Raw genomic sequence first — 19907 nt, 5'->3', positions numbered from 1 at the left:
ATGTTTATGTATTTGGCAGTCAGAAATTTCACCTGCTTCCCTCGGTCGTATCTGGCAGCCAAAGAATAAATAAAAAAGCAGGGTGCTGCTCAGAGAAATCACTATCTGCCAAGCTTTCAAAAATATGAAATATTAATTATTAATAAATTCATCTGATTACACTGTTTTTTTTCTCAACAACTCAGAGGAATGTTTTATTTGTGAAATATAAGTTATTAAAAACTGCAAAAATCTTTACTGTAAATTAAGTGATGGCTCTCATTTCGTTCACATATAAAAATGGTTATTGTGGCAAATGTTAGTATGTATGTAAGTACAATATGTAGACATTCATGTTGTATCATTTAAGCAAGTGTTGTTTCAAAGAGATATACTATTCACTACACTGTATGCTCACATCGTTCTTGGAACAATGTTTCTGTCTATTTAACTGAAAAAAAATGGAAAAGTGGGGAGAAACGTTGTTACATTGATCCGCAGTGCCTTATATGACCTGCAGGTGGCTGCAGAGATTTACATTAACGTTTCTCATTATCCTGATAATCACAGCTTTGCCTCAAACGAAAAAATAACTTTATTGAGGATCCATACTCCAGCTGTGTGATGTGAGTTCCTAAACACGGCTGCATAAACCTGCTCCAGCTTCAGATGTGTCATAGTTCACACTCAAGCAGCAGGTGACGCAGTGATAATTAATGTGCGTTTTTCTTCCCTTTTTTTGTCCTTGTGTTTTCATCTGAACTTCAGCATATGAATAAGCATCTCATAAGATATCCTATCTCAAATCTTAAGCCATAAAACTCCTGTTGTTTCCTAAGCCATGCCGAGTCTTCAGTTCGCTTCATCTCTTATTTTTTGTTGTTCCTCCAGCTCTGTAAACGCAACGATTTTGTAAAGTAGTTTTTGGCAGTGCATCTTCTTACAAAGCATAAATAAATGGAAGCTGACTTTTTCCTGATCTACAAATGGTTCCAGGCATTTTGCCGCAGTTATTGATTGGACCCATGAAAACAAACAGTGTCCTCACTAAATATTCCATAAATGTTAGCGAGAACTTGTAACAGCACATTCATAGGCCTGTTATTTTTGCATGTAGGATATTTTCCCTTTATGGGCTCTTGCTGGGTTTAATTCCTCTGCAGATTCCCCTCCTCTGTTCTCTCTTTCAGATTCCCACGCTCGTAGACTGATCATTAAGTGGTGGTTACTCTGGGAAATGATAAGAGAGCAGACTTATCACATGCAGACTACTAAGACAGCAGAAAAGGCTAAAAATTCACTGGTGCTGCAAACCAGAGCAGATGACAGTTGAGCTAAATGGTAGAAAATGTCAAAGTACATTAACTAAAGCTATTTACCATGAAGTTTAGTCTCATCTATATTTCAGTCTTTCACATACACTGATTTTTATGTTAATGTGCATATAACTTGTGGTTGTGTTTTGCAGATTATAGTAAAAGGAGGAGTTGGAGGAGTAGTGCTCGCTTTTGTCCACAGGGGTCAGTGTGGAGCTATGATTGGCGTATACCCTCTATGCAGTGAGGTAGAGGTGGGGGAAAATGCCACCACTGAGAATGAATTGCAGAACCACTAGGAATTATTTTACAGCTTAATGTAGCGGGATCTGGTGAAAACAGCTGCTACGCTGAGAAGTGCAATTGGGTTGTGGATTTAATCAAAGCAATTGACATTGGCGTAAAGTGACACTTTAATAATCAATTTTAATTCACCTCCGGCCTCTTTCATAGTCAGATTAGAGCTCAGGTCACTGGCAGAACAGTGCACATGGAGATGGAGGGGGAGTCAGCCTCTAGCTCAAGGACACTCCAGCAGGGAGAATTCAGTGGGACACTAAAAGGTGCCCTCCGTCTTTGGTACTCCACCCAAGCTGCCTAATAGTGAAGTAGGGGATCATTTACGTGTTTTATACAGCCTGTTGTGTGTCTCTAGCTGTTCTGAAAGGTGGGATGTATTGGTATATAACTACAAAGACTGAGGAGACTGCAAAGTTCAAACCCTTTCCAGCTCCTCTCCAATCAGTGCATAGCTGGCCAGTTGTTTAGTGAAATGGCCTTCTAACTGATCAGGAGCTGGGAATAAAAACTTGATGCAACACAAACAAGGAATGTTGCAGCATTTACATTAGACGCTTTTACTAAAGTCTAATTTAAATCAGAGAATGAAAAGGGGAGGTGTGGGTTCTGTCCAGATATTCCAGCTTCCTCCTGCAGTCCGAAGACATTTTATGTCAATTGGTGAGACTAAATTGGCTGTAGGTGTGTGAATGTGGGCTTAAATAGTTGTCTGTCTCTCTGCATTAGACCTGACATAGGATGTAACCCACCTTTTGCTAACCCTAACCCTGTCCACAACCAAGAACTGGATAAGCAATTAAGAAAACAGATGAATGAATAGACATATAGGTGTAGATCACAGGAGCAGGAGGGGGGCGCAGAGGAAGTAGGCTTGTCCCAAAACATGACCATGTTTTTGATTTTTGTTTTTAAAAATAGTCATTATTCTGAAACTGAACCAGTGACAGATGGATAGCTGCAAGCATGTACGGTATATTGCATAATTCATTAGCTGAAAAGCAGCAGCCAATCAAGAGCAGAGAGAAAACGTGGGTCAGGTGACACTGCAGGCATTTGGAAGTACAGGTGGGAGTAGCAATGCCTGTCTGGGAAAACCACAGAGCCACAGCACATTATTTCCTGCTTTGTGAGGCTCAGATCAGATGTTAAATATCTAGACTCTTCAGACTTTGGGTTATTATTGTTGTCATCTGTTCAGGCATCCCAGACTGAACACTGTCAACATCCACCGGATGACATTCTCAGAAAAGCTTTTGCAAGCAAGAAGAAGGTGGATATAACCCAGTAATCCTACTTACCATCCTATGAAGCTGCTTCACAGGGGAAAAGGGGCACAGCCAACACCCACGCAGCACTTCACATGTAGTATTCTGCTGTAACTGCACTCTTATCACCTCTGCCTGCCCCTCACACACAAACACAGACCCGTACATGTGCCTTTCAGTTAGCGCACACTGGATGCAAGCAAGAATTTCTCACCTGTGCATACACAAACAGGTCCATTCACTTCTATAAAAACGGCACGTCTTTACTGTAAGTGTCCTTTGAGACTCTTTGGCATGCTACCCTCTTTACAGCTCTCCTCCTCGACCTGCATTTGATGGTCACTTTAACGGGCATCATCTAATATTTATTGAGCTGCTTCACTGAGGGCTTAATGCTGGCCAATGGCTGTGTGCTGTGGTTAACCTCCTGGAGTTTAGTGTAGAGTAATGGTTAAAGAGCATGAAGACTTCATCTCTCTGACATCTTTGAGGTTTTTCTCACACTGTGACTTCACTGGCAAGCTGTTCTAGTTTCTCCTCTGGCTATGCTGCACATCCCCCAAAGGATTATTGAGTAACAGTGTGCAACACTTTTTGTCAGTATGCAAACAGACCTTTCACCAAATTTAGCTAAAATAAGTCGCAGTGCATGCTACTTTTTCTCTCGCCCTCCACTCGTTAAATAGCACAAATTCTTCTGTGCTGCACTGGGAGATCAAAGCCGCTACTGAGTCGGCTAAAATTCACACGCTCAACCCAGATTGCAATAAATGTTTGGCTTAAAAGTGGCAAAGTTATGCACTTCTTTTATGGGCCACATTTGTCTTTGCCCAGGGTGAATCTGGCTGCCTCAGCTCAGCCAGAGGTCCAACTTATAAAAGGCCAGATATGAGATGTGTTGTGACATTTGAGCCACATCTGGCTCATCCTACATCTGCTGGTGCAACAACTGTGCTGTAAGTGAATAAAATAGGCAAAATTAGTATGTCTCCTATCTGGGTAAAGACCCATTGTCAGAAAATGGCAATATAAGATGTATATGTAGTCCTTCAAATGCACCTTTATAGTAGGGCTGTGCGCTATGACAAAAATCTCATATCCCGATATAAGACATTTATCGTCCTGACAACGATATAAATCACAAAAATGTAATATTTTCTGTAAATTCTGTGAATCTCGGGCAACTCGACCTGCGTGAAGTTTTTCCAGCTGGGCGTCCTTTACCTGGAGTCGAGTGTTTTAACCGATGCATGAAACTATACATTTTTAGACATAAATTGTAACGGCCGCCATTTTCTTTCAAAGTTTGAGTCTAAGGTTTATTTTTTAGCACCTGACGGCTCTTTTTTTCTTCTCATCCGTAAACTCTCTGCATACTCTTTCACTTGATTCAGTTTATTTTGTCTCAACAGGATCTTGAGCTTTATTGTGAAAGGTTTACGTGGAAAACAAACAAGCGGACGTCGGAGCCACGCGATGGTTTTACCGTCATTGTTGCTAACGACCACACGTAAAAACAGGCGCTTGTCGTCCATAGTGTGATATTAAATATAAGAGAAAGAGAGAACTTTAAGAAATTAATATAGCCACTACAGTGACCATTAAAACGATGAAAAAATATTGCTGTAAACAGTTTATTTTATGACACCACGAAACAAACGATAGCGTAAAATGAAACGATAGACGTTTTTATATCGTCATCCGATATATATCGTTATATGGAACAGCCCTACTTTATAGGTCAAAAGTCCAAAACAAATCCATACAGACAATCTGACAAAGAGCAAGGAAAAGACAGCACGATTTATACTCTCACACAACCGAGACACAGGTGCACACAATGGACACAATCACAGGGGAGGAAGTAATAATGAATACAAAGCACAAGAGAAAAGGGAGTACCAAAATTAAACAGGAAGTAACTAATGCAAAGGTTAGACACAGCAGGACTTTACGATAAGGCAATCACTGGGAACGGCTAGTAAAGCATAGAGTCCTGTGAGATCGATGAATGGAATGAAAGTGCTTATCTGTTTTCTTTATATTTAATTTTAACAGGATGTGATCGTTTGCCCTGAAAGCAGTGTAGATGAAATATTGCACATAACACCTTAGTTTATCATGACTTCTAAAGTCATTGTTTTGCCAGGAGGTCCACAACCAAAATTACCGAGCTCTAACCAAACACATTTGTGTTCTGTGTGTGTTGCATGTGCAGTGACAAAGGTCTCATGTGCTTTTGTGTGTCAACTGCTTTCCTAATGGGCTGCCTAAGACACAGCAGCCCCGCTTTTGGTAATTGGATGTGACCTCACAACTTGACCGGGAACTGTAACTGTGCGCACACGCAATTTAACCCACACTCTGACCGCGGGGGATTTTACACCACTGGAATACAATTACAGCCCAATAACAAACAGCCACATAAGAAGGATTAGTGTTGGAACTGGCAACCTTCATCGGTGTACACGGTCATTACAGACAGACTCTGTTAACCTCAAGGCTGTAGCCTCCTGTGTAGTTAGGTTAAGCATGCCGAAATTTAATTTGTTGGTTTCAGGGCAGAGTTTTGGTTTCCAATCTAAGGCTCTTATTTGACTGAATTGCAGTAACGAGTAGGACAAAACTGCTAAAACAAGTACGCATTCTCTGAAACACAATGTCTGGAAATAAATAAAGGTTGAAGTTGAACTGTTAACTTGGTCTAAAAGATGGAGTGACTGCAAGTTTTTTAAGGTGGCTAAACCCAACTTGGGTATGCAATATGTGTTAAGCAAAATTCCTCAAATTTTGCAAAATCATTTATTACTGATTATTTTCAGGGTCAGTAATAAAAGCTACTGCTTTTGGCCTCGACTTCGTTTGCTCCGTTTGAATCTGTTTAGTAATTATGACATGAATTTTATAAAAATGTCTGATGGGATTAAATGAAATGATGACCATTTATATCCAAAAAGTTGCTCTGACATTGTGAGTGTTCTGCAGAAACCCCTGCCACAGTTTAAACACATAACAGCAGGGAAGTTTCTGACCATATTTCACATAGTACCCACCCTGAAATGGTTGTAGAGCTTTCCTGCTGCAGGCTTGAAGACGTGTGTAAAGCATCCAGATTTTAGAATTTGTAGCTTGTTTGCAGCAACATCCAAATTGAACCATTGTTCTGTCAAAATCTGCTTTATTGACCAAGCATGAATAATAAAGTTTCTCTTATGAACCAGCGTGGATGCAATACAACTAAAACAACCAATAGATTGGTTGGCATGGGTATTCACTGCCAGGCAGTAATTCTATTTAAAGCAATGTCAGCTCATTTATCACTTTAAAAATAAAAACAAATGCATATTTGCTTCAGCTTCACCAAGCAGGAAAATTCATACGAGGCAGCAGAAAAGTGAGTGCAGATATATGGGATTATAAATATTTGGCTAAAACCAGGTGGTGTGTCCTTAAAAGTTAGTCAAAAATGAAATTTGAATAAACATATTTGTTCTTTATTTTAAGTTTTAAGAATAGTAATAATTAAAATTATGTCCGCATTAATTTATATTCATATTTTCCCACCATAAATTCCCACCATTCCTAATTCAGCTTGTTTTATGAGAGTGATCATTAAAGTTCTTTTAGCTACATTTAGTTACATTTATATGTAGAAATAGTTCACCTTCATATTAAAGCTGTGGTTTCTTACACGCGTATTTTTTTGTCTCAGTGAGTACTTATCCTAAAGAAAGGTTTATAAATTAAAACTTTCAATGCTGCTTTTAAATTAGTGTTAATTCTGTTATTCTTTTTTTTTTCTCCCTTCTCTCCCCTCACTCATCTTGTTTCTTTTTATTTCTCCCTTCAGTCAAAGAGGCCAGGAATCTGGTTCCCATGGACCCCAACGGTCTGTCAGACCCTTATGTGAAGCTTAAACTGATCCCGGATCCCCGCAGCGAGAGTAAACAGAAGACCAAGACCATAAAGTGCTGCCTCAACCCCACCTGGAACGAGACCTTTAAATTGTAAGGCTTTATCACGCCAAGTGCGAGGCTGTCTTATTTATTTATCAGCCTGTCTTTCCTGTGTCCCTTTATCTCTTTTTTGTTTTCTCCTCACTCGCTCAGCGCAGTGATCTGAGACCGCGTCGCATTATGCTCTTCTTTCCAAGCATGTGTAACCGCTGGCGCTCAGTTAAAAACATCTGGCGCCTCATTTTTGTAAAACCTTGCTTTTGGGGTCGTTTGCCACATTTGGCTCCAGTGACTTACTTAATAAGGCACATTGAATTTACCATGGAAGTGCAGATGTTCACTCTGAAATGCTATCATTTCTATCAATGTGTATAAAAGAAAGAAGAAAGATGGAAAGCTTTCCTGATACCTTATCAGAGGAATGATCCCAGGAATAAATGTGGAAGATGAAAAAGAATGAATTCAACACTGCTCCCGTGTGTCTTTAAAACTCAAACCTTTGACAATCACAACACCTACAGTTATCACTCTCAGCCATCATCCAACTGTTGTTTGTCCTTCCTTCTCTCGCAGCCACCTGAAAGAATACGATAAGGACCGCCGTCTGTCAGTGGAGGTGTGGGACTGGGACCTGACCAGCCGCAATGACTTCATGGGATCACTGTCCTTTGGCATCTCGGAGCTCCAGAAACAAGGGGTGGATGGATGGTGAGATGAAAAAAAAGGAGGAATAGAAGAGGGTGTAGAGAGACATGAGGCAGAGAAACTGTGGTGGTAGAGGAGGAGGAGGGAAAGGTGACCTTGTTCGTTAATGCGCTGTAGGAGAAATACTTTAGTTAGAGCTCCTCTTTTTAGTCTGATTATACTCAGCGCCAGAGCAACTCTACCCCCATCTCTTTATCTCTGCTTCTTTATCTCCACCACCCTCCCTCCCTCCCTCCTGCACTTTCTATCTGTAGCCCAGTCTCTATATCCATCTTCCTCTCTTTTGTTTTTTGCTGACGCTGCCCTGTCAGGGTTTTTAATGAGATGCCAGGTTTTGAGGTGGAATGGTGGAGGTGGAAAGATGCCATTAAAAACCTGATGTTCAGAGTGAACCTGTGCAAGTTTTCCTCTATTCTGTCTTTGAGCAGCCCAGAAGGCTCACACTCGCTGGCGAGAGGAGATACAGAGCGAGAGTAAAGCTAAAGCTCTGTATGAGACTGTGGTATTTGAAATAATGCTAAAACATACTTGTGTCCTAATAATAGTTTGCAGATATGTACAGTATGTACATTACTGTGCAGAAGTCTTGAGTCACCCCTGATTTTTTTTTATTATTCTGTATCCAAGGAGACACACTTTCTTCTGGTTTTCTGAAGCTCTTCTAAGGTTTTTCATTGGACATTGGCTGGTTTTTCACCCACCTTCAGTCCAGTATTTTTCTTTATTGAACCACTTAATGCTGACCTAAGAGTCATTAAAGCATAAAAAAGGCATAAAAAAGGCATTCATAATTAGCAAAGAGCCATATAATAGCATCTTTAGGTGCTTTGTTACTAGCAGCCTGTCTCATAGAACAATTGTATTCCAATTTCTTTACTTGAAACTAAAAAAGATGTCAAAGTTTGACACATAAAACTATATTTTTGCACCAACAGGGTGATTCCCAGAGTGCTATTAGCTGCAAACTTGGCACTCAGCACAGTGTGCAGTATGTCCCTAAAAAAATTTGAGGAAACTGGACAAGTAGAGGACAAAGGAAGAAGTAGCAGTCCTAAAAACTATCTACAACAAATGACTTTCAGCAGATGAAAGTTATGTCCTTAGGAAATGGGGAAAAAAATCCAGCAGAGACCTGACACAGAGATGCAGCCTAATCCGAAGCCTAATCGGAAATGTACTAACTCTGTTTTTGTCTTATATATACACTATTTCCATATGTGATTGCACATGTTTCAATAAATTTCCCATTTTCCTAAAAAAAATATAAAACAAATGAGGGGCAGCCTGAGACTTTAGCACAGCACTGTAAATGTACACATGTAAGAATATGAGTTCATTATAGGATTCAAAGTTTTGGTGATACCTTTTATATATTGTTGACAGTCTGAAGGAGCTAGCACAAACTCCATCAGTATGCAAACATAGTGGCTGTCATTAATAAGTGTTTATTATGAGATAAGCAACCATGACCAGCTTGTTATCATGTGTTAATTTTGGTAACAGCTCCACCTTGCTGCTTAAAGGGCAGATTTTTGCTAGTAAGTGGAGTACAGAAACCAGAAAGGTAGCTCCTGATAAACAACAGTGTCGCTTCATATCTGTTTCCCATGTCATTTTTTTAACATCGATTAAAATCTTGCACAAGTGGTTCAGAGAACAGGGAACAAGCCAGTTATATTATCTACTTATGCTTCATCACTGCCAAAACAGGAAAATGAAGAACGATTTTAACAAAAATAATTGTGGCATGAGACGTAACTGCTTGAAACACAGCTCAGATCTGACAGTCTAACTGGCTGAGGAGGCATATTTCCTAACAGCAAAGAAAGTAAAGAGCAGGGATCTGTTTCCCTGCATCTATAAAGGCCAAGCACAAATGATTTGCTATTTAAAAATGTGAAAACTATATAGTATTGATTTTGTGGGACGATAAGCGTCTCCACTGTGTTTTGAGCCCATCTCAGGCTTTGTTAAAATACCATGAAGGGGAATGAATTGGTAAATAATGGCCTGATTATTCTTTAGGCCCTTAAATTGGTGCAGTAACTGTCAGCAGCTTCAGTTAATGGCAGCAGTTAAACACCCCAATTGTATAAACTAATTGGGAATTGATTTGACTGGAAATATTCTCTCACTTTAGGTTTAAGCTGCTCTCCCAGGAAGAAGGCGAGTACTTCAATGTACCCGTCCCTCCGGAGGGGGAGGAGGGCAACGAGGAGCTACGGCAGAAATTTGAGGTGTGTGTGCATTAAAATCTTAAAAGTTGACGTACAGTGCAGGTGATTAAAGGGTTACCTGTGTGCGTGCGTGCATGTGTGTGTGTGTGTGAGGACTATGCATCTGTGTGTGTCTGAGTGAGGGCCACTCTGGGAGAGCTGTTAGCAGTTGGCAGGCACACTTATAGCACCATCCGGTCTGGCACACTGCAGGCCCAGTGTGTGTGTGTGTGTGTGTGTGTGTGTGTGTGTGTGTGTGTGTGTGTGTGTGTGTGTGTGTGTGAGTAACAGCTGACCAGTAGGCCCGTTCATTTGGCAGTGTTGAGGATAACCACTTTGGTTTTTTTCTCTCTCTTTTGCTCGCCTCCTTCTGTCTTTGTGACACTCAGCCACAAACTTAAAAGACTTTTTGTGAATGTGTTAAAATAGTGATGTTAGTGGCAAATTTGCTTCTGTCACAGTTTAGGAAAATGTTCTTGCAGGGCATATTAAAAAAAAAAGAAAGATGAAAAATACACAGTTTGTTTGAAATACAGTATTGTCCAAAGGTCTTTAACCCCACCCCCAATTTTTTCATGCATTAAATATTTTTTTTTCAGGTATGGCGCTTCTATTGTTCTCAACTTGTACAGTTTCCTTAAATTTTTTAGAGACACGCTGCACACCATACTGAGATCCACTAATTTTTCTGAATCTAGCTAATCCTGATGGTGCAAAAATATTATTTTTTATGTCTGTGAAACTGCATTACCATTGGCATGTTTTTTGGCAGGTTCAAGTGAAGAAATGGAAACATCCGACAAATTGTGGCTACTAGTAACAAAGTAAAGACACTATTTACAATTGGTTCTTTGTTGTGTGTAGACACAATGCTGGGTCATCCCCTGAGTTAGGGGCTTTTTTATTCTTGAATGACTCATGGCTCATAGTTCAGTGGCTTAACAGAAAATAAAAAAATTTGAAAGAGCTTCAGAAAGCCTGGAGAACAATTGCTCAAGACTACGTAAAAAAATTACTATAAAGTCTGGCTCCTAAGAAGCAGAATTTGTAGAAATGAAGTTGAAGAAATGAAGACTTTAACACGATACTGTATGTGACATTTGTATGGGACTTTTTTTCTTATTGATAAGAAGATTGGCACCACGCTCGTGTCTGCACACAGACAGTGGGGGATAAAACAGTTTCCTCTGTTGAAGGCCGACATGATTTAGGGGGATAAAACTTTTAAGGTTTTGACCAAGAAACGGTGAACTAAAAATGCAGGCCACTGTCGGCAGACCACAGAATCAGAGTTTAAAAGGTTTATTGTAACACAGAGGGAAGTGTAGAGTGGAAAGTTCCAGGCAAGTGGTGTGACCCGGAGGTCTGTGGCTGAGCTGGTGGGGAGGAGAGAGGCAGGGTTTGCAAACCTGAGAGGTGAATTGCAGGTGAGCAGGTTTAGAGGGCAGCTGGCTGACACGCACAAGGAGAGATGAGTTCACAAGAGCTAGAAAACAGTTAATGGATTCATCTAGAGGGAAGAGAAAAGGGGATGAGGAAAACTTGGACCTTGCTATAACTCTTCTTGATTTTAGCATTCACAAGTTTAATGTAAGTGCGCTGCAGTATTTTTTATGGCTAATTGTTTGAATGTTGGCTTTATAGGGAAGCTATTCCTGCCTTCTATCCTCCCTTTCTCTCAGCGTTCCTCCTCCCTGTCCTCATTCAGCTTCCCTCTCCCTCCTTGACTTATCTGTTTTGTCCGCTGTCACCTTTGCAGCCCACCTTGTGATTTTCTTTCTTTTAATCTGTATTTGTTTCCCATGTCTCCTCAAGGTCACGCTCCTCAGACGTTTACTGAGAGAAATTCTCGGGGGGGGGGGCAAGATGTCACACACACACACACAGAAACATGCGCGTCCACACAAGCTTGAATTCAACCTCTGGGGTGAAGCCTTCAGAGAGGTTGCAATGAGAAAGAAAGACACCGATGCCTCCATTTCATACACATGATGAAACTCAGAATAAGATGTGAAAGAGAAGGCGATTTGACTTTTACGATAAATTTGCTCTCATTTTCCTGTATGCTGATTACATTCAGTTTACAGTTCACTGTAAATGTGTGGGAAAAGCATCTAGAACAGCTTGTTGGAAGACAGTTGGGACTTCAGCGTCACCACTGATATTTGGGGGAGCAGTGTTTACCTGGTGTCACAGATTGATATCAATTGATTTCAAAGGAGTTTCTGCAACACACATTGGTACCATGTGGTAACTGTAATTGTTAGGGTAGAAACACAGCATCACTAACAAGTGCTTTAAATGTATTCGAGGGGTGGAAATCAAGAAGTAATAACACTTTATTTTACCGTGTCCGATACTTTGCCTTTTTGAGTTTCTTCTTCCTGTGTGAGATTGGTAAACGCTCTTCGGCACATGTTCTGATCAAATTTGGCACCACTATATTGATAATTGTGTCACCAGAGAAGGCAGTAAAATATATTGGTACATCAGTATTTTGTCCCAGCCTTATTGTACTCTGACAGTACCCAAATTTAATTGTACTTAAGAGGGCACAGAGTTTTGGGGGGTGGGATTTCAGTTCTGTTCAGTTCATTTAATGACATCCTTCTGTTTGCATTCAGCATTTGTCTGGTGGTGTTTTATCATATGCATGGCTTTTGTGTCAGACATAAGGGTCGTGTGCCAGAATCAGCCTGACAAAGACCCCAATCTGGCCCACTGGCAGGCTTTGGAAAATGTAAAGGAGGGCATAGATTTTGGTCTTTTAACTGTAGTTTTAAGTCTCATGGACATTGACAGTACAGCAAAGTAATTCAGTTATAGATTTACACACATTCTTCCAATCTAAGCTCAAAGAGTCATGCTGACAGATTTCTTTAATTTACTACAGCAGCATTTCTTTACTATGTAGAAAACCTGAGACATAATGTTAAAATTGCTCTTTTTTGTTTTACATTAAGATATCTCATTGATTGAATGCGTAGTTAAACCTTTTACACTGACAGAAACTGGAGTTTCACCAGTCCAGCCCACATAAGATCAAAGTGGGCTGTATGTAGCCCGCTGTATAAAACGAGTTTGACATTCCTGCTTTAGACAGAGTTAGTGCGAGAGAGCGGCATTACTCTGCAGGCTTTGCCTTCAGCATGCTCCGCTGCTCGCAAACACCTTGACTGTTCCCGCTTGTTTGTGTGTCTGTGTGTGTTTGCGTGACAACAGATGGAGACAGATAGAGGCTTTTATCCATTGATGAGCTGAGAACTGTATGGCGTGCACCACACGCAGTGCAGGGAGCCGCAGAGCGGTGGCAGTGAGGAAATTACTGCAGCGGCACAGGACAAAAAGTGCAGAGACCGTCAGTGTGGATCATCAGTTTAAGATAAGATTGGAAAAAGATTAGATGTGCTCTGCCTGTGCCTCTGTTTCTGAGCGAGGAGGCATGTATTAATTAAGATTAATATACTAAGAGCATTTTAAAACTGAAGCACGGTTTAACAAAGTAGAGAATACGATTAAAATTCTTACAAGGGAGATAAGACGAGAGGGAATGACAAGGTCGAGACAGAGAGATCGTTAGAAATGAAGAGCGAGCAGAGGACTGACAGCTGCTGATAGACACGAATAAATGGAAAGTTAGAGACAAAGGCCAAATCTATAAAGATGAAGGTGAAAATGAAACAGAATAAATGATAAATGAAACACAACGAGAAAGATTTCTGTCTTTCAACACATTTTGATTGTTTCACAGTAAAATTTAAAAGCATGGAGTTATGTTTACGTCTGTGGCTTCAGTATGTTAAAGTCAGTGATTATTTGTGTGCGCTTAGTGGTTTTTATATAAACTGAAAAAAAAATGATAAAAAAGATCTTTCTGGTTTTTGCCAGTAAAGGTTACAAATGCAAACGCAAACAAATATCATACTTTACACATGAGCACTATGTAGAAGTCTTTTTGCCACACTGTGTTTTACTGCGTGCACTAGTTTTTAATTAATTTTGCAGTAAGACAAAGGAAAACAGTGGTACATGTCACTGAAACTGTAAATGGCCTGTATTTGTATAGCGCTTTACTTAGTCCCTAAGGACCCCAAAGCGCTTTACACTACATTCAGTCATTCACACACTGGTGATGGCAAGCTACATTGTAGCCCTGGGGCGCACTGACAGAGGCGAGGCTGCCGGACACTGGCGCCACCGGGCCCTCTGACCACCACCAGTAGGCAACGGGTGAAGTGTCTTGCCCAAGGACACAACAAGCCGGGGCTCAAACCGGCAACCTTCCGATTACAAGACGAACTGCCAACTCTTGAGCCACGATCGCCCCATAAAACCGTGACACGATCACAATTATTGTGAGTGCGTGCAATGAACTCACAATCTTTGCTGCACCAAAAGCAATAAAATGACAATAAGATGGCAACAAGAGTCAGTCTGCTACCAGTTGTGATTGAATGGGCTGTTCATGATAATACAGAGATTAAATGTGATAAATCAGGGAAAATCTCAAATATATTCACATTACCTCCTTCATTCAGAGGAAATTTCACCAAGCATGGTTATCAGAAAGAGTGAAAAGGTGGCCCCAAGGAGCAGACTCACAGAAATGGAGGACATTGAAAGGGATTTTATTTACAGTGAACCAACAAATTAAAGTTAGTGAGGCGCGACTGGTGCAGATTTAGTGGGATGATCTAAAAGAGGGAAAAAACTGAGTTAGAAATAAAGGAGCTGCTGTAACTAAATTAAACAAAGGGAAAAGCAAATGGTGCTTACTCGTCACACTGTTGTGCAAGAGGGAACAGAGGGGTTACCAAGAGAGGCCAAGATGGGGAGACGAGTTTGCGGGCAGGCAGGTGAGTGGGGAAGCCAGGTGGGTTACTCCAGGAAGCTTAAGGTTTGTAGTTCTTCCAAATATGTTTGCATGGGTCTGGAGACAGTAAGACTAAACTAAAGTAGCACAGGAAAAACAGGTTTATAACCTGAAGCAAAGGAATAGGAGAAACACTAGAGATCCTAAAGGTTACCACAAAGGCTGCAATAATGATCTGGTAAAGAACTGCCGCTCCGTTGCCGCCCTGATAAGGGAGATCAGACACAACTATGTGAGGCAAACCATCCCCAGCCTGTCCAGACTCTCACAATGGTCAGTCTCAGGGCGTTTTCACACCTACAGTTTGTTTACTCTGGATTGAATCAGTTGATAAGTTTGTGAACTTGTAGCTTTTCCCCGTGGTTTGTTTTCTTTTTGCAGAGAGAAAAATCCAAGTGAACTCTAAGCAAACCAAAATGCGTCACCACTTACTAGATGAGAATATTCAGTCTGCTTATTGGCCAGCTGTGTCTGGGCCGGGAGCAACAAAAGTAAATACAGGAAGAAGGTTCTGTGTTCTGGAATACTACAAGCATGAACATGGAGAATGTTCATTCCACGGCTAGTTGCTAGCTCATACAGATGTTTGGACATCTATACTACCTCCTACAAAGCATGCATGGCTCTGGCATGGCTACGTACACCCGGTAGTTGGTTCGGATCGAGGTCATATCACATTCACACCATAAATAAACTGCATTAAAGTTCATTTGGAACCAAACCATCTAAAGGGTCTCAGTGTGGTTGTTTTGGTCCACACCCAAGTGCGATTACCGTGTTCACACCTGCACAAGTGAAACACACCAAGAGGGAAAACAAACCAGATATCAATTTAACACTGCAGGTGTAAAAACACCTTCAGAGTCGGACCGTAATTGTTTGGAGACGGGTTGCCTCCCAGCGGGTGACCTGGTGAGCGACCAGTAACTTGTTATCAGTAAAGTGAATGCAAAAAACATTCTATGCAATCACCAGGAAGCCACAACAGCCATCTCCTGGAAGTTTCCAGAAAACTAGAGCTACTGTGACTGGCCCATATCATGTAATTAGCGTAATAAACCATATAAACCATTAAGAGCAGATCTTTACTTCTCAGTTGTTAGGTCTTATAGTCATGCTTACCAATCTGTCTCTGATTTGATCTTTGTTTATGGCAATTACGCAAGTGTTTTTCAGAATTACTAATAGTATTCATTAACATTAAAATGCTACAAAAAGCACTTCTTAATTAAGTCCAGATGGCTCAATAACACCAACATCCTCATCCTGACATTTTTAAAAATATTAGCTCACTATGAAATCCTGGAGTCGGGTGCCAAATTTGTTTTGCCTAATTTCTTCTTTATTTTCTCTCACCCCCATCTAGAGGGCTAAAATTGGTCCTGGGAAGAACACAGACGGGAAGTCAGCCAACGCCGCATCCCGGTTTGACTCCAATGGCAACCAAGACCGCATGAAGTTGGCTGACTTTAACTTCCTTATGGTGCTGGGCAAGGGCAGCTTTGGCAAGGTAAGATGTGATGTTTAAGTGTGAGTGTGTGTGTGTGTGTGTGTGTTACTGTTTTTGATATTTAACACCATCGACTTGGTGGGGATGCCAGATGTAAATTAGCCTCCATGGCTAAATCTGGCACGTTTGTATTATGCGCTTCTGCCAATTAATATTTTCACTTTTTAAATAAAGTAAACATATAATAAACATTTTCTATGGGATACAAGGCACAGTCAAAAAGAACAGCGGCCTCACCCTTAAAATCCAAAAATCAACACAATCATAGCTTAACAACTGGTCAGGGAGCCAAACTCTTGCTATATTATGCTCCCTGTGACTTTGGCTTCTTAATTTATATGTAGTTTAAATTGATATATGAGCCAGCTATCATTGATACAGAAAACCTTGTTTTTTTTATAACTTGTGTGCTACAGCGAATATATCTGGGAGGCTCTTGTTTGTCTGTGTGTTTGTGTTTGTTTGAGCATCAGAGCTTTGCTGTATAACTGCAAACAGAGCTTAGAACAAAGGAAAGAAAACATGGCCAAAAAGAGGAGATGGAGACAGAGGGAATCAGAGGTGATGAAGCACGAGTAGGACGAGGTGGATGAAGAGAAAGAGGTGAGGAAGATGATGTGACAAACAGGTAGGCGATGGAAGAAGAGAGGCGAGAGATGTGAGGCATCGCGACAAGGTTGACGTGAATAAAATGAGCGAGAGGTAAAAACGTCGGACTGAATGAAAAGCGGGAGAGTGGGAAAAGGTGGGGGGGGGGGGGGGGGGGTAGAGTGATGTGAATGAATGAAAATCAAGGCAAGAAACAGAAAGAATGGGAAGATGCTGTGAGAGCCAGACGGGGGGGGGGGGGGGGGGGGGGGGGATGGGTAGAGCAGCAGGGTGGAGGGAGACCGAAAGTGACATAAAGAGCACGAAAGAGAGAGAGAGAGAGACCATTGTCTGAGTATCAGACTTGTATGCCGGCTGCCTGTTTCCATGGTAACAAGCATTTAAAGCTACACTGATGCGTCATTGTAATGGAGCCTGAGTTGAGGCACGATCATTACTGGAATACCCAACTCACACAAACACAGACTGCTGAAGCATGCAGAGATACACAGCTTCAGCAGAAGACAAAGTGTACACACACACACACACACACACACACACACACAAGCAAACACACACATGTTGGAAAGCACATTCCTGCAAATGTAAATCCAACAGTCATTTTAGTCTGTGCTATGCAGACGCACACACGCACCAGGACATTTTGTGAAACGAGTTGCTCACATGACGTGTGTGTCACTTTAAAGGTTCCTGAGTGTGCATGGGAGGCTGGTAGGACCTGCTGCTACACAACCGGAGTAACACAATACTGCTGCAAACACTTCTCTGTGATTATAAGACACATGTGCAGTCAAGAGGGCACGCTTCATTTTAGCCTGCCTCATCATTCTTTATACGCATGCATTGCGGCGTAATAAGAGCTGCAGTTGCACAGACACACAAAAATAACTTCAAGTTTACAGCTGCTGCTTCCCAAAGGCAGTCGGTGTCTCATTTTCATACGGCGCCACAGCAAAAACAAGCATTGCTGTGCAGAATAATGAATTTTAGCTAATTTAATGATAGCCAAAAGCAAAAATTGTCATTACTGTAAGGTCAAGGGTGTTAAACATGAGGCCCAGGGACCAGAATCAGCCCGGCAAGGACTCCAATTCGGCCCACTACACAGCTTCAATATGAAGGAGGGCATAACGTTTTTCTGCACATTTATCGTATAGTTTCATTGGTTCAGTCCACTCAAGATCCAAGTGTGTTGCAAATGGTCCACAACATAAAATACATTAAGGACTTATATTCTGAGAGTTTGTAGCCTTCTTTTTTTGAAAACACTGTAGAATAGACAGCAAGGCGTGAAGAGACCACAGGGGGGACTGACACAGTTCCCCGGGTGGGCTCCCTGCAGTAGCCTTTGAGCATACGGATGAGGAATTGTGTTAGGATACGTGAATGTTCCCTTTAGTTTTTTGGTGGGACACAGTAACACAATACCAGCAATAACACTTCAGCTGAGAGATGCATGTATTTTTAATTGCTGTAAAATCATTTTTGTGTTGCCAACATCCTTGCCTGGATTTGTGGCAATGGCTACAGTGTTGAATTTTCCCTGGAAGCGCAACATCAGGAATTATTAAAAAAAACATCTCTGCACTTTCCATACTTTGCGCACCCATCCAGTGGGCCTGGTTTGGAACCTCTAATAGGCCACAAACCTCATGCTTGACAATCCTCTAGACCAGCTAAGACTGTGTGGTAGTGGGCTATTACACAACAAATTAGTTCTTTGTTACAGTTTCCCCCCTTTCCCCTCACAGAAGACACTGCAGCCTGAGATTTGCTGTACACAGAAGAATAATTATTTGAGTAATGAACAAACTGATGGTATTTAAAAAGAAATGTTCTTCAAGCCCACCACACAAACACTGTGACTAAAGCCACTGCAGACATGATCCAAATGCAAAAGGAAGTCTTAAAAGTCTGTTTTCATTTAGGTTTTCTTGGAACACTCAATGCCTCAGTGGAAACAACAGTTGTGTATACTATATATAATAAATGACAGTTTTTAATGATACACACAGCCCACTGTGATACAGCACAGTGCAGATTCTTGCAGGGCAGCATTCATTTTGCCTGGATAAATTCACTGTGCAAGGTCAGCAGAGAAAACACAGCGGCATCATTTACGACACATGACAGCTAATATCCTCGGGACGGCTTTCTGGCAAACGACCCTGAAAAACTTCCCGGGGTGCAAACAGTGACACACATGCTGCAACCGGTCTATGAGTGGGTCAGACACCAAACATCCTTGTGGTCAAGCACAATAACTGGGAAGGTGAAAAAACAAGGATATTAAATGCAGAAGTTAAAATGTGTAATCGATGGTGGTGTAATGATGCCAAAAAGATCATGTTGTTACTGTCTGACCTGTGCATTTTATGTCTTTCTCCTGTGCTGGTCTTGTCCTTGTGGTTGTATAAAATGAACTTTGGGCCAGATGGTGTCCTTCCTCTCTGTTTCAACTCTATAAAGTTTGTATTTACATAAAGTCACACTGCCACCATATGCACACACACACACACACACACACACGCACACTCAGTTGTGTTCAACAAAGTATACTACCAGCTGAAGTTTTTAAAATTGGCAGCTGTATAACCAAAAACGCATATTAATACCCTGATACGTGCTCGCACACACACCCGTCTACATATATAACTGCGTCTCTTTGTCCATCTGTGCTGCACTCCCCATAGAATACCGAACCCAGTAACCTCTCTGCATTATCATACCTGAATATTTATAAGACATAAACAGCAAAGTTGCTAAGTTTCTCATCTCAGAGGGGAAAAGCGGGAATAAGAGGTCACTCTTATTGCTCCATTCTTAAAGAATTTAGAGAGAATAACAAGTGTGACATCAATGTGTTTGCACCGCGAAGCTGATGCTCATTTCCTGCCTCTAAATAATGAGTAAGAAGTAGTTTTGTTTATTTCTTACATCTTTGTGGTATATGTTTCTATTTATACAGCCTGTAGAGATCAAGCTTGTGTTCTTTCTCACGGCTGTATCTTTTAGCCACAGAGGAATGGTCAAGTGGAATTTTGGTGACTAGGTTCGCCCTCTGGTTTGTGCACATTAAAATCTAATGTTTAATAATAGATATAAATGCACAATACAACTAAATGAAAAACAATTTCTTGAGGTCACAGAAGTCATTTAGCCACATGGGAACTACACA

The 19907-nt window shown here is 41.1% G+C and overlaps 1 protein-coding gene across 2 annotated transcripts in view; it reads left to right on the top strand.

Moving 5' to 3' along the window:
- prkcbb (protein kinase C, beta b) overlaps positions 1–19907 on the top strand; it is a 100574-nt gene that overhangs the window by 41732 nt on the left and 38935 nt on the right. For both annotated transcript variants that reach the window (XM_063471500.1, XM_063471499.1), the window contains exons 6-9: positions 6711–6867; positions 7390–7524; positions 9662–9758; positions 15977–16120. In XM_063471500.1, the coding sequence (XP_063327570.1) occupies positions 6711–6867; positions 7390–7524; positions 9662–9758; positions 15977–16120 (533 nt within the window). The remainder of the gene's footprint in view (positions 1–6710; positions 6868–7389; positions 7525–9661; positions 9759–15976; positions 16121–19907) is intronic.

Source organism: Pelmatolapia mariae, linkage group LG4 (assembly GCF_036321145.2).
Source record: "Pelmatolapia mariae isolate MD_Pm_ZW linkage group LG4, Pm_UMD_F_2, whole genome shotgun sequence".
Lineage (NCBI taxonomy): Eukaryota > Metazoa > Chordata > Actinopteri > Cichliformes > Cichlidae > Pelmatolapia > Pelmatolapia mariae.
Note: the sequence above shows the minus strand (reverse complement) of the source record. Positions and strands in the feature narration are given on the sequence as shown.